We start from the raw sequence: 15,352 nt of genomic DNA, 5'->3' as shown, positions 1-15,352 counted from the left end.
TGTGCAATTAATATCCTATATAATATAGGCCTATTAACATCGTGTATCCAACCCCCCTCAGACTCAATTCCTGGAGGGCCAAAGCTCTGCACAGTTTAGCTCCAACCCAAATCAAACACACCTGATCCAGCTATTCAAGGTCTTCAGGATTACTAGAAACTTCCAAGCAGGTGTGATTGGAGCTAAACTCTGCAGAGCTGTGGCCCTCCAGGAATTGAGTTTGAGACCACTGTCATAAACATTCTCTCAGAACGAGCAGTTTCAGATTCTCCCTCTGTTCACGTCACCGAGGGGAAAAAGTCCCGCCCATTTGTGACGCTCCCTGCCCTATTAGCATAAACACAGCCCTGAGTGAGCCTTTGGCGCTATGTCAGCACCAGAGGTGTCCCATGTTTTGGGATGCACTAATGAACATAGGAGTCACCATAATCTCCCCGATCTGAGCCGAGGACACTGTGAATTAAATTTCATTTTCGAAGGAAATATCCTGGAAAAAATCAGTAACGTCCCCTATATGTTTAGGAATTAATACCAACGCTTCGTGCACGAGCGTTGCGTATGAAAGCAATGTGAGTCGATCGCTTGAAGTTGTCGAGCTCATAATCAGAAGTGTAACTTATAAAGTTTGTGATAGCATGAGACCAGCTATGTTGTTATTTTTAGCTCACCATCTGTGTAATTAATAAGCGCAAATTTATTATGCACAGTATAATCAGATGACTGACTTTGAAACCGAGTAGTTTTCTGTAAAGATAACAGGCTTGTATTAATAGTGGAATGTTTATTTGCAAAGGGAGGGTGAGCTCTTGAAGCTCCGCCCTCTTCTCCGGGAGCAACAGCTCACTCACATTTAAAGCAACACACTCAAATACAGCGCGTTTTGGCTCATACCCTAAAAGTGGCAATTTTAACAAGCTATAAAAATGTATATATGCTGTATATACAGCATAGTTTATATGCTGTAATTCAGAGGGAAAAATAAAACATTAGAATTGCAAGATATAAATTCAGAATTGCTAGATATTAACTCAAATTGCAAGAAAATAAGTCAGAATTGTAAGTTAACTAAAAAGTCGCAATTACCTTTTTAATTTTTTTATTCTGTGGCAGAAAAAAACAGAATTGCAAGATTTAAACTCAAAATAGCAAGAAAATTTGGCAGAATTAAGTTTATATTTTGCAATTCTGAAAAAAGAAGTTAGAATTGCAAGATATTAATTCATAATTGCGAGATTTAAGCTCAGAATTGTGAGAAAAAAGTCTGAATTGTTAATAAAAAGTTGCAATTCGCAGTTACCTTTTTTATTTTCCAGCAAAAACACACAGTTGCCCCTCAAACACACACCTAAACACAACATGAAATCAAAGTCATAAATCAAAGGTTTTCAACATTATCAATTTACTTTTGAGAAATCTCTGCTGCAAAATATACACAAGCGATTTGCATCGAGAAAAAAAGACATTCATTGGTACTTTCATAAACATATTACATACAAAACTGATTCAGAATTCAAGATTGTTATAAAAACACTGTCAAAATGAATTTCTAAAGCAAGATTTCCTTCTTTGCATTGCAATAGTGCCATTAAACACCGTGATTGGCCATTACACACATCGGTGCGCCTGATTGGCTGCTGCTCCTGTCAATCACTCGGCCATCCACTTCTGGAGCAGAATGAAGATCTGGTCCCGTGCTAAACTCAGCTGAGGAAGGTCTTCTGCTCGGGCCGGGTACATGTTAGCACAGTGAGCCGTACCTGAGAGAGACCAGACCAGTGAGATTCAGCGCAAAACAGGAAGAAATGGAAAATGAAGATGGGACAGACCTTTGATGAAGACAGCCAGAAGATCGCTTGTGATGTCCTGGGTCACTCCGAGGGCGTGCCAGGGGTCAATGGAACCATTAGGGAAGACGATACGAGTGGTTCTGATGTCATATCCTCCATATTCCTCATTGGTCTGCTGAATAGCATCATCCAATGAGGTGCTCAGATTATAAATATCGGCGCACTGCTGCAGGTGATAGCTGAAGGATAAGAGATCAAAATGGAAGAAAGTTCAATGCGTTTGTTTTTATGCAAAAAAGTTTTTAAGCAAAAAAAAAAAAAAAAAAACTCTCTAAACCCTTAATGCATTTGCAAACTGAAAACAACACACACTCACGGTAAGGGAAATCCACTGAAGGGCTGGTTCGGTGAATCGGTGCTCTGATAAAAACCAAATTCAGTGCAGGTCTGATACACCCACTGCCGCCCTAAACACACAAACTAAAGTCAGCTTCATTTCCACCTTCATTATGGAATAATGACATATTTAATCAATCAGAAGATGCAGGGTAAATCTTATGAAGTCTCTCGTGATACAGTATTTTATCAAAAAAAAAAAAAAATGAATAAAATAAGTACAGAGAAAATAAATCACATATTTGATACCCCCCCATCAGGGATGTAGATTACAGAGAGACAGAGAAGGAAAACATATAAAGACATAAGAAAGGGCAAATGAGAGACCCAGACTTCCTGTAATAAAAAGCAGCAAGCTGGAAAACAAGTGAGGAACATCCCATACACATGTAAACACACTCATCAGTGTGACAAACACAGCACACACAAATCAGCATGCATGAACACGCACACGCGAGCGAGCGCACCTCCTCCGGCCTCGGGGCCGCTCCAGCTCGTGTTGCTCATGTCCTGGATGTAGCTCTTGTACTGGGTGTTTATGCAGGGCTGAGAGAATGTGCTCTGCATCAGTCGAGCCACAGCGGCGTATCGATCGTACGGCTCGCCTAGCGAAGAGTCCAGCATCACGCTGCACAACACCTTTATTGTGATGTTAGTGCCCACAGCGCCCTGGAAACACACATTTACTTTGCTCTAAATGAGGATATATATATATACATACATATATTTAGAATATAAAGCAAATTTTAATGACTTACCCAAACCTTGTTTAAAAAAAAAAAAAATGGGTGGAATTTTTTTTTTTTTTTAAGATTTTTTTTTTTTTTTTTGCACTGAAATAAATACATTAAATGATTCATTAAATTATGTAACTTTCATTTATTATTTGAAAAATTATTTAAAATTGTTCACAAGCCTAAACGTATAATGTTTGGTTAATTAATGTGCTTCTACTCTAAATTTTGATTTGGTTATCTTCATTTCATTTAAATGTATTTATCTGTTTAACTATGGAAAATGTATATTTTGTAATTTGTATCTATTGTTGTTTTGTATTTTGTTTTTATTAATATATTTTGTTAATGTTATGATGGATTTCATTGTTTTGTTTTGCTGTTGATTTTTGTTTTCTCATTGTTACACTTCAATAAAAATGTAAAAAAAAAGAAAACTTGTTGCATTTTCGGAATTTAAAAAAAATTGCATTAAATACTTCATCTCACATGAAGAAGAGATTTTGTTCGACTTCCTGAAACAGTTTTGTCAGAATTTGTAGTTAAAAAACCCCAACCCCCACACATTCAGAAAAAGGCATTTCAGGACAAAAGTCTCAGAGTCTCTCGTAATCAGGATGTGAGCCGTAATCTATCAGAACCAAAATTCCAAGAACATTCCAAGATTGGACTCTGATTACAGAGACACACCTCTTAATCCAAATTCCATTTACACACTCAATCACTGCTTGGATTACACCAGGGAATCTGTCTGTGTGTGTGTGTGTGTGTGTGTGTGTGTGTGTGTGTGTGTGTGTGAGAGAGAGAGAGATAGCTCCTTGGCTTGTGTTCACAAACCACATCTGCTTTAAAGCAATAGTTCACCTAAAAATGAGATTTTGCTGTAAATTTACTCAATGTCAAGCCATCCAAGATGGAGATTAATTTGTTTCTTCATCAGATTTGGAGAAATGTGTCATTGCATCACTTGCTCCCCAATGTATCCTCTGCAGTGAATGGGTGCCGTCAGAATGAGAGTCCAAACATCTGATAAAAACATCACAATAATCCACACCACTCCAGTCCATCAGTTAATGTCTTGAGAAACCATTACGTGTTTGTAATCTATTGGTGAGCAAGTGTTATAATGTTACATTTCTCCAAATCTATTCTGATGAAGAAACAGACTCATCTACATCTTGGATGGCCTGAGGGTGTGTACATTTTGAACAAATGTTCATTTTTAGGTGAACTATCCTTAATATTTATTTTCCTAGATTGTTCCAAAAATGTCCCATTATAAATATCTGTTGTCTCCAGAAGTGTTTTTCCTCTCATTCACTCAGTTTCTCTCTCTCTGTAACTCAATGCTGCCGCTCTAAAAGCTCCTGCTGTTCTGAAGCGCAGCGGTTTATTGGTAATCTGACTCAAGAGGTCCTGACAATATCCAGCCTCTTATCTGTCTCTCTCACACACACACACACACACACACAACAAATTACCAATCTGGTTGTTGACTTGACTTTAATTCTGACCTGGCTTCATGAACTGCACCCGTTTCATTCTGATCATGTCATTTCCATGCTTGTGGTCAACACGTGCGTCTCTAACACACACAGTGACCTCACACACCTCAAACGCTCGGTTATCCTCGTTGTACTGCACGACATCCATGAAATTCCCAGCCAAGGACTCCAAAAGATACGCAGAATCCATCTGGGACTGGATCTGGAGCTTAGAGCACAACCTGAGAGACAGAGAAATTATTTCACGGCTTATGCTGACTATTCATACACAAATGCGTCATTTGGACGCCAAATAATTTGCAAAGGAACACACACTCTTGTCCACTTTAAACACTCGACCACGAGACTCCGCCCACACGCTCTGACATCATCAAATCTGGCATCCCGCACAAGCGAGCAGAACAGGGAACAGTTTGTATATTTGGGAAAGCATTAGGTCATTGTGTGGGTGAATCACAGGAAAACACGTTCAGCTCACATTTCAAAGCTTATTTTAGGACATTATTTTACATTGTGACATTGGTATTTCAGGACAAGTAACCACATTTTCCCCCAAAATGATCATTATCATAATGCATCCAGATAAACTGTACTTGAAGTTAAATCATTTTATTTCAATTATTTGCAGTCCAACATTTTCTACCATAATGTCCAAATAATTTATAAGTTACAATTTATTTGACTTAATATATATATAGTTTGATTATATGCTACCATTCAGAAGTCTGGGGTCAGTAAAATTCTCTTTTGAAAGAAATGTGTGTGTGTGTATATGCACACACACATAAATACGGTATATATATATATATATATATATATATATATATATTTTAGTTTTTTTAATCACATTACAGTGATGAAAATGAGAATTTTGGGGGTAAACATGCTTGATTATAATGAAAAACTCATTAAAAATAATACATAAAATATTGGTCAAAAACGTTTTTTCCTAAAGGGGGAAAGGGAAGTGGTGTGTGGCCAAGTATGGCGCTCAGCATTTAACCCATCCTAGTGTACACTCAGTAGTGAACATACACTCGGAGCAGTGGGCAGCCAATGCTGCGGCGCCCGGGGAGCAGTTGGGGGTTTGGTGCCTTGCTCAAGGGCACCTCAGTCGAGGTATTGAGGGTGGAGAGAGTGCTGGTTATTCACTCCCCCACCTACAATCCCTGCTGGACCTGAGACTCGAACCCGCGACCTTCAGGTTACAAGTCCAACTCTCTATTCATTAGGCCACTACAGCCTTTTTTTTTAGACTAAAACAGACTTTGCTAAAAAAAAAACTTTGCTAAATAAATAAATATAAACGGATTTATATATTTGTAATAATTCAGATTTTTGAGAAAATAAGAATTAAGAATTTTGGGAGGAAACATGCATAATTATAATTAAAAACATGTCCCAAAAATGTATATATAATAAAATATTGAACAGAAGTGTTTTAGTTCTCCTAAAACAGACTTTGCACTATAAAAATTCAGATTTATTGCTTATTTGTACCATACTAGTGAACGAAAACAGTATGCAGTCCATTCCAAACACAGCCAGAGGCATGACAGCAGAAAGTCCGTGGGCCGGAAGGAAGAGAAAGATGAAGGATGCTTTAGATTGAGTGTTTTCTTTCTGCGGGTCGTGCTGAGACGACTGACCCTGCTCCATAACTGAGCTACGGAGCACAGACGGCATTCCAGGATCTCAGAATCTCACACACACACACACACACACACACACACACACTTCCCAAGTCGAATGGAACTAAGGAGGACACTGAAACCAGGATAGTCACAGTCCAGCGGCTGCAACTGCAACAGAAAGGCCTTTTCAGTCCTTGCAAAACACATGTATTATACATCGTCTCATGTTCCTGTGCCATTACAGACCTAAACAATCCCCAGTTCAAGTACTTTAAATAAATGCATCCTTGCAAAAGTGTTGAAGTCAACATTAATTTAAAAAATGACCCTATTTATTGCTCTAATCAATTAAAATGACAAATTAAATTGCCACCTCACAGATGACTGCTTTTCTTTCTGCTGTAATCAAGGACATGTAATAAATATATATATTAAACGATAATATCATAACCCATTTCCAATCAACTCCAGATTGATGAAATCAAGCTCTGTCAAACAGCTGAATACTCCGTTTTACTTAGAAATATCACTTTAAGTAAGTTAAATTAGTTATGTCATTTTTGCCTGTTAAATTAATTCTCAAACAAATGCAATTAAGTTCTCACATTCATTAGCATTCAAAAGTTTGGGGTTGGTCAGTCTTTTTAAATGTTTTTAAAAGTCTCTTGTAATGCATTTATTTGATAAAAAAAAAAAAAAAACAGTAAAAACAGTAATTTTGTGAAATTTTATGATTTAAAAGAAATTTTCCATGTGAATATATGGTACATTTATCACTGAGACGCAAAGCTGTATTTCCAGCATCATTACTCCAGTCTTCAGTGTCACATGATCCTTCAGAAATCATCCTAATATGCTGCTCAATAAACATTTCTGATTAGTATCAATGTTGAAAACAACTGTGCTGCTTCATATTTTTGTGGAAACCATGAGGCATATATTTGAAATAATTATAAATGCCTTTGCTGTCACTTTTGATCAATTTAATGCATCCTTACTGAATAAATGTATTAATTTCTTAAAACCAGTGTGTGCATGAGTTACCTGAAGTCCTTTGTGATGTTGTCATAAGTCTTCGGGTCATTGAGTCGTTCTGCCAACGTGTCTGATGCTTTCTTCACCACTAGAGGACACTCTGGGTTTTCCGCCGCCAGCGATCGCCACACAACCTCTAAATATTCTGCAACCACAGAAAAAAAATTCAACACTCATTACACAACAAAATTACACTTATGCATTTAGCAGACACAAAGTGACTTACAATAGAAAAAACAAAAGCATTCGTTAAAGAGCCAACAACAATGCAGCAGTGAATGGGTGCCGTCAGTCCAAACAGATGATAAAAACATCAGAATAATCCACACCACTCCAGTCCAGCAGTTAATGTCTTGTGAAGCAAAAATCTGCGTGTTTGTAAGAAACAAATCCATCATTAAAGCGTATTTAAAATTTTAAACCGTGACTATGGCCCAAAATATATTATCCATAATAATGCTTCATCCTGTGAAAAAGCCCAATTACTATTTTTACACATTACTACTGTTTTTCACATTAAAATCATATTTGTTTAGAACTATTTTTGCTTGTAAAGGGTGTTTGATCTGTGCATATTTCTCTCCTGATTCAGACCAGACCACTTTGTCACTGTAGAAAGCATTAGTATGGATTATAGACTCATATTTAAGCCAGAAGCAACGTTTTAAAGTTAAAAATGTCTAAATGATGGATTTATTTCTTACAAACAAGCATATTTTCACTTCTCAAGATGTTAACTGATGGACTGGAGTGGTGTGGATTGCTTGTGGATTATTGTGATGTGTTTATCAGCTGTTTTGTCTCTCATTCTGACGGCACCCATTCACTGCAGAGCATCCATTGCTGAGCGAGTGATGGAATGCTACATTTCTCCAAATCTGATGAAGAAACAAACTCATCTACATCTTGGATGGCCTGAAGGTGAGCACATTTTCAGTTGTAATTTTTGGGTGAACTATAGCTTTAAGGAATCATTAATGGCACATGTTTTAGACTGAAGTTTAATGTTAGACATGAACTAAAAGTAGTAATGTTGCAAACCAAGACCCTTATTATCAAAACCTCAGATGACTGGATGAAATCAGCAGCACGCGTATGATGTAATTATCATAAGTGTTGGAAGACAAATGAGAGCAGAAACAGCTGTAAACATAATCATGCACGTCTCACAGAAACCGAGAAGCTCCTGCATCGTTTCAGGCAACAGCCTGGACAAACAGCACATGCTAAACAATGCCATGAGATGAGAAGTTATTGTTCTAATGCTGCAGTGATCTAAGAGCCGCTCACAATGAAAAGCTCTGTGAAAGTGGTCAGTGCGACATCACTATCCTGAGGAGCGATGCTCCAAGACATCACTGCAGGACAGACCACAGTCACAGAGTTTGACGTCTGCACCGACAGACATGGAGTCATTCCCCGTCACCTAACCACACAGACGGAGAGAGACGGCAAAACATGTCTCCACGGCAGAGACAGTTGCTCATCGCCATAATTAAACCTCCATTTATTTGTAATTTTAATGTCTGTACGGGGGCGTTGTTTTAAATATGACCCAACAGACATAATACACACCCTCGGCAGACCGCGGCCACAATGACTGGTGATTAATGTGTGTGTGTAGCTGTAGGTCAGAGAAAGGTCCTGCTTAAAAGTGGTTCGGATGTCATGGTGACATCCAGCTGTTCAGAAACATGGAGGAAAGAGACGGGGGGGTTGAGGAACAGAGGAAGAGCAAACAAGACCAGAAAAGCAGACTGGAAACGAGAAATAAGGAACGACAGAGACAATAAAAAACAATGTTTATACTATTTCTTTTTTGTAATATTTACATTACCAGTCTGGGGTCAGTAAGAAGAAATGAATGCTTTTATCGGAGGATGCATTAAATCGATCAAAAGTGACAGTAAAGACATTTATAATTTCTAAAAGATTTCTATCTTGAAATAAATCCTTTTTTTTACCGCCACTTCTTATTCTAATGTGCTCATTTTATATTGGTACCTTTAAGTAAATGTGACTTTAAATGTGTTAATTTAGTAAAAAGCAGTTGTAACAACCTCTATATTATTATAACTAAAGATGATTTTGCATTAAATTGACTAAAAGTGAAAGCAAATACAAATACTGATTTTACAAAAGATTTCTATTTCTAATAAATGCTGATCAAAGAACCCTAAAAAATAAAGTGTATCACAGTTTTCACAAAAATATGAAGCAGAACAACTGTTTTCAACATTGATAATAATCAGAAATGTTTCTTGAGCAGCAAATCAGTATATTAGATCATGTGACACTGAAGACTGGAGTAATGATGCTGGAAATACAGCTTTGATCACAGAAATAAATTACATTTTAATATATATTCAAACAGAAAACAGCTCATTTATACTGTAATAATATTTCAAAATATTACTGTTTTTACCATATTTTCATCAAATAAATGCAGCCTAGTGAGCAAAAGAGACTTCTTCCAAAAATTCTTTATAAAAATCTTACAAACTTTTGAACAGTAGTGTACATATTTAATAGTTTTATAAATCAAGGCAGCACGTTGCAATGATTTTCCAGGGTTAAAGGTTTAAAGCATAATGTAAACCTAGCACAGCTGTAATTTCAAGATATCAAAATTGACAGTGTGAAACTTATTTTAATTAATGTATTTCTGAGTAAAAACAGAATATGCATCAAGAAACTGAATTGTAAAGTGGGAATTTATAAGTTGTATTCTCTATTTTAACCATTAAGAATTGATTAAATGGTAAAAAAGCATCTGTATATGACAGATGGTTGGAAAGCTTATTTTGTCATGTTAAACGACTGTAATTCACTGCTTTATCCTCATAATGAATGCGCTGCATATGAGACGCACCTGGGAAGTTGACGGTGGCGTGAACGGGTGCGCTGGTCGCTACCGAGGCGTGGACCAGGTGTGGGTACTTCAGACGGAACCAGGCAGCGAGGGATCCTGGGTAGGAGCCTCCAAAGGCAACCCACTTGCTATTGGTCAGGCCCCGCGTCTCTGCGGTAACTGTGCGGAAGTGAGCAAGATCAGCCAATGCCTGACGACTGCTGAGGAAACGTAGATTCTCAATGCTCAGGTCCCTGAAACACAAAAATCAATAATCAATAACTGAGCTGATATAGATAGACTGAGCGATATCCTCAATGTGAGAAGAGCAGAAAGGCAGTGACTGGCTTGTGGTGTCATCTAGTGTTCATAACTCTGAATGACCCTGTTAGGTGCTCTCTTTCTTTCTTTCTTTCTTTCACTCACTCAGTTGGGTGACTCTTCCCGTAGAATCGGTGCTCCAGTAACAAGCACAAGGCGCCCAGTTTCTGTGCGTAAAGCAGCCAGGTTCCGTACTGCATCCAGGCTGGGTTTGCCGGACCTTCACCCCCGATCATCAGGAAGACCGGACCACCGGGTCTATAGAAACTATCATTCACAAAATATCTCTAAAGGAGAAACAGGTTGTTGAACCTTTAGTGTTATATAGACTGTGAAAAAATAAAAATAAAATAAAAAATATATATATGCATATAATGCAGATACAATGCGAAAATTGAGCTTGAAATACATTAATTACATTTTAAAAAAACATTAACAGAAAAACTGTAATAATAAATCACAATATTACTGTATTTAATTTATTTTTGATCAAATAAATGCAGCCTTGGTGCATATGTGAGCATAAGAGACTGTTCAAAAACATAATGAAAATAAATCATGTATATTGGAAATTACAATAATGTATATTTCTACATATGTATATAAGGGTTATTTTAACATTGAGATACTTTATTAATATTTTGAATTATTTTTATATTTTCTGGGGGTGGGGGGTTGTTTTGTTTTAGTAATTTTGTTGTGTGTTTTTTAATGTTAATATTTTTTATTTGAATTTTACTTAAGTTTGAGCCTTAGTCATTTTCCAGTGTTTTTGTCATTTTCCTTATATGTTTATTTTTTATTTATAAATATGTCTATACAGTATCTATGTAGTTTTCATTCATTTTTATTTTAGTGTTTGTTATTTTAGTACATCCGGATAAACAAAATAAAAAATAAAAAGTTGTCATCTAGCATCTTTTTTTTTTTTTACATTTAATTTTGTTTAGTTTAATTTTATTTCAACAGGTTTTAGTTTAGTTAGTGTGTGAGAGAGAGAGAGTACTCCTGCAGTGAAGTACCTGTTTCCAGACTCGAGTCTCTGCCCCGCTGAAGTGATCGAGTCTCTGGATGAACCACTGCTCCTCGGCTCCTGACTCCAGCGGAGCTCCATATCTCCTGGAGCGAGCCGCACACGGAGCACAGAAAACACACGCCAAAACCACAACTACACCAGCAGAATATTTCTGAAACTCTAAAGCCATTTTGAAGTGGAACTGCTTCTCTGTCATGTGATCATGTGTTTATAATCATGTGATATCTCATCTCTTCCCTACTACGGTAAAGGCTGAGATTATGAATCTTGCCAGAGCCGTTGAGAAACAGAGATCCGACATCTGAAGTTCAAAACGCTCGATGGTCACGTGATTCAAGTAGACCTCAAATAGTTCCAGGAAGTTCATTGCAGGCAATTGGAATGCATTGAGTTAGAGAGACAGAACTGCGATTTTTAGTAATTAGTAGACAATAAAATTATTAATTTACATTATTTATAAAATAATGTATACGTAGCATATGTAGCTGTATCAGTGTTGTTTTTAAAAGATAAAATCCGCTAATATTTGAGGATTAATTTGGTCAGCTATCCTTACCTGCCTTGTTAACATATTTTAGTCTGAAGTTACCATTGTAAAAGTCCATGTTATAAAACGACATCGTGGTCTTTTACCAAGGTAGCTTCAGACTCTGAATATATATCAGAATCAGAATGAGCTTTATTGGTCAGGTATGTTTACACATATGAGGAATGTGTTGTAGTGACAGAAGCTCCACAGTGCAACAGAAGGACAGCAACAGGACAGGACACAGATAATAAAAGAATAATATACAAATAGGCAATGTACAAAACAGCAAAAACACTATATATAATATAGACAATTGTGTGTGTACAGATCTGATATGTGCCAATTTGAAATGAAAAAATAAGTATGTGTGATGAATAAATAATGTAAAATAGAGTTGTGTGTTCCACGTTTAGTGTCAAGTGTTCATGAGATGGATTGCCTGAGGGAAGAAACTGTTTCATATATGTATGTATAAATGTGTGTGTGTGTGTGTGTGTGTGTGTGTGTGTGTGTGTGTGTGTGTTCTTACAACTTACATTTACATTTAGTAATTTGGCAGACGCTTTTATCCAAAGCGACTTACAATTGGGGAATACAGGAAGCGATTCATCTTGAAGAGGCAATCAGACAGAGGAAGTGCTCGTAACACCAAGTCTCAGTCATTGTTCAAATAAGTACAAGCTAGTAAGGGAGGGAGAGAAAGATAGAGGGAAAGAGTAAGTTTTTTTTTTTTTGAGTTTAGGATGAAGTCAAGTACTGCCGAAAGAGATGAGTTTTCAGTTGTTGCTTGAAGATTGACAGGGATCCGGCGTTCCGGATAGGGGTGAGAAGATTATTCCACCAGCCAGGAATGGTGAACGAGAATGTTCTGGAGAGTGATTTTGAGCCTCTCTGTGATGGTACCACAAGGCATCGCTCACTAGCAGATCTCAGACTTCTGGAGGGGATGTAGGTTCGTAATAGTGAGTGGAAGTAGGAGGGTACTGAGCCTGTGGTCGTTCTGTATGCAAGCATCAGTGTCTTGAACTTGATGCGAGCTGCCACTGGTAGCCAGTGCAAGGAGATGAAGAGAGGTGTAACATGCGCTCTTATGGGCTCGTTGAAGATCAGTCGTGCCGCTGCATTCTGAATCATTTGTAGAGGTTTGATTGTGTTTGATGGCAGACCAGCCAGAAGAGCATTGCAGTAGTCCAGTCTAGAAACGACAAGGACCTGGACAAGAAGTTGTGCAGCATGTTTTGTCAAAAAGGGCCTGATCTTTCTGATGTTGTGTAGTGCAAACCAGCAGGATTGAGCAATCTTTGCAATGTGCTCTTTGAAGGTCAGCTGGTCATCAAAGATTACACCAAGATTTCTGACCGAAGTTGATGGGGTAATCATGGATGAGCCTAACTGAATCGTGAAGTCATGCCGTAGAGTTGGAGTGGCAGGGAAGACCAGAAGTTCCGTCTTTGCCAGGTTGAGCTGTAGGTGATGTTCTTTCATCCATGCCGAGATGTCCGCCAGGCAGCCTGAGATCCGTGCAGCTACCGTTGGGTCATCTGGTTGAAAAGAGAGATAGAGCTGTGTGTCATCGGCGTAGCAGTGATAGGAGAAGCCATGTGCATGTATGATGGGACCCAGTGATGTAGTGTATGTGGAGAAGAGGAGGGGTCCAAGAACCGATCCCTGAGGAACTCCAGTGTCCAGTTGATGTGGTTTGATACCTCTCCTCCCCAGGCCACCCTGAAAGATCTACCGGTGAGATAGGATTCAAACCAGCGAAGTGGAATCCCAGTGATGCCCAGTGATGAGAGGGTAGACAGGAGAATCTGATGATTGACAGTGTCAAAAGCAGCAGAAAGATCCAGCAGAATGAGGACTGATGATTTGGAATCAGCCTTTGCAGTTCGCAGGGCTTCAGTGACTGAGAGTAGCGCAGTCTCTGTTGAATGGCCACTCTTGAAACCTGACTCTTTAGCATCCAGTTTGTTGTACTGTGAAAGAAACCGTGAGAGCTGGTTGAAGACAACTCATCCGAGTGTTTTCCCTACGAATGGAAGGAGAGAGACAGGTCTGTAGTTATCTAAAAGAGAAGTGTTTAATGTAGGTTTTTTGATCAGTGGGGTTACCCGAGCCTGCTTGAATGCTGTGGGGAAGATGCCTGTGAGGAGATATGTGTTGATAATGTGTGTGAGTGCCGGTAAGAGTGTGGGAGAGATTGTTTGGAGAAGATGTGAGGGGATCGGGTCGAGAGGACATGTTGTAGGATGGCTGGAGAGAAGTTTGGATACTTCTGCCTCGGTGAGGGGACAGAAGGAGAAGATGGGAGTTAGAGCAGTGGATGTGGTTGATTGGAGGTCCTGTGGAGTTGAGAACTGGTTACTGATTGTTGTTGTATGTTGTAGTCAAGTGCAATCACATCTAAATGTTCATTTTCGTATTACTAATCTCATGGTAAATATTAAGTTTGTTCTAAGTGAAAATGAATCTTGTTTAATGTTTTTGATTCTTGTGCACCCCTCAGTTATTTATATATAAAAATATATTTGTAGTATATTCAAATTTAAAACATTTTTACACATTTAATCATATATTTTATGTATGTTGACTTTTGTTATGCTCTTATTTACAGCAATATATTTATACATTTATAATAAACTATACATATAATTAAATAAATAATTCACATTTATTTGTGTAGCACTTTTTATTATACCCATAGTTTCAAAGCAGCTTTACAGAAAATGAATGTTTCTATATTACATATAAGAGGTCTGTTAACAGGTGTAACGGTGTCAAAGTAATGTTCCTATGGCAGAAATGTTCGAAAATCAGGTTATACAAATCATGCCGTTAAGTAATGTCATGTATTCAGAGACAATGAACAAATTAAAGCAATGGTTACATGATGTGATCATTACAATGCAAGGAAAATGGAGCTGTTTTGTATGTTTATTCAGAGTCAGCTTCATCTGAAGTCCTCTCAAGTGTTGGGTCATCTGAAGTCTTCATGAGAGGCTGGATATAGTCAGCAGGAGCAATCTATAGATTACACCAACAAAATTTGATGGAATCACTTGGGAACTGGCATTCTTTCACAAAGAACAGGGAGACTTGCCAAACCCAGTGAAGAGACTCATTGTGAGGGTGATGTCTCAATACTGGGAGTCTTCAGGTGGTTCTTGTCCTGAGCAAGATAGAGAAGGAGAAAAACACAGGAGAAATGGTTAAGTGATGCTCTCCATCACATTTCAGTCCTGTGGCATCATATAGTACTTCTATAGTTGCTAAGACATTTAAGTATAAAATACAGTAAGTTTACTGTAATTACATCTACAAAATAGTAGTGGTATATAATACATTTTTGGAAATTCTGAAATGAAAACTGCTCACCTATTTTAAACTTTTCATTCTCATTTAGGTCCATCAGCATCCTTTGCAATAAATCTAAGTCTATTAAATAACTCCCCAGCAGCAAAAAAAATCACGTTTAAAAGCCTTAATTACACAATGTACAAAACTGCATGTAGAGAATGAATAAC

At 37.8% G+C, this 15,352-nt stretch overlaps 1 protein-coding gene across 1 annotated transcript; it reads right to left on the bottom strand.

Annotated features, from left to right (window-relative positions):
* Positions 1 to 744: 744 nt before the first annotated feature.
* On the bottom strand, positions 745 to 11,546 carry LOC306854530 (putative serine protease K12H4.7). Its single transcript, XM_079392650.1, has 9 exons — positions 11,286 to 11,546; positions 10,369 to 10,550; positions 9,964 to 10,196; positions 7,101 to 7,236; positions 4,529 to 4,643; positions 2,651 to 2,852; positions 2,164 to 2,254; positions 1,827 to 2,026; positions 745 to 1,757 (listed from the first exon to the last, which is right to left on the bottom strand). The coding sequence occupies exons 1-9, from the start codon at positions 11,493 to 11,495 to the stop codon at positions 1,648 to 1,650; spliced, it is 1,479 nt and encodes a 492-aa protein (XP_079248776.1). The 5' UTR covers positions 11,496 to 11,546; the 3' UTR covers positions 745 to 1,647.
* Positions 11,547 to 15,352: the final 3,806 nt, after the last annotated feature.

Source organism: Barbus barbus (assembly GCF_936440315.1).
Source record: "Barbus barbus genome assembly, chromosome: 34".
Taxonomy (NCBI): Eukaryota; Metazoa; Chordata; class Actinopteri; order Cypriniformes; family Cyprinidae; genus Barbus; species Barbus barbus.
This window is presented reverse-complemented; position numbering and strand designations above follow the sequence as displayed.

What these genes read in the sequence shown, in the direction of transcription:
- LOC306854530 (XM_079392650.1), bottom strand. Translation starts at nt 11,495, where the DNA reads ATGACAGAGAAGCAGTTCCACTTCAAAATGGCTTTAGAGTTTCAGAAA. An exon ending in AACATCACAAAGGACTTCAG is followed by an intron (nt 4,644 to 7,100) that starts GTAACTCATGCA and finishes TCTGTCTCTCAG; the next exon opens with GTTGTGCTCTAAGCTCCAGA. An exon ending in TTCAGTGGATTTCCCTTACC is followed by an intron (nt 2,027 to 2,163) that starts GTGAGTGTGTGT and finishes CTTATCCTTCAG; the next exon opens with CTATCACCTGCAGCAGTGCG.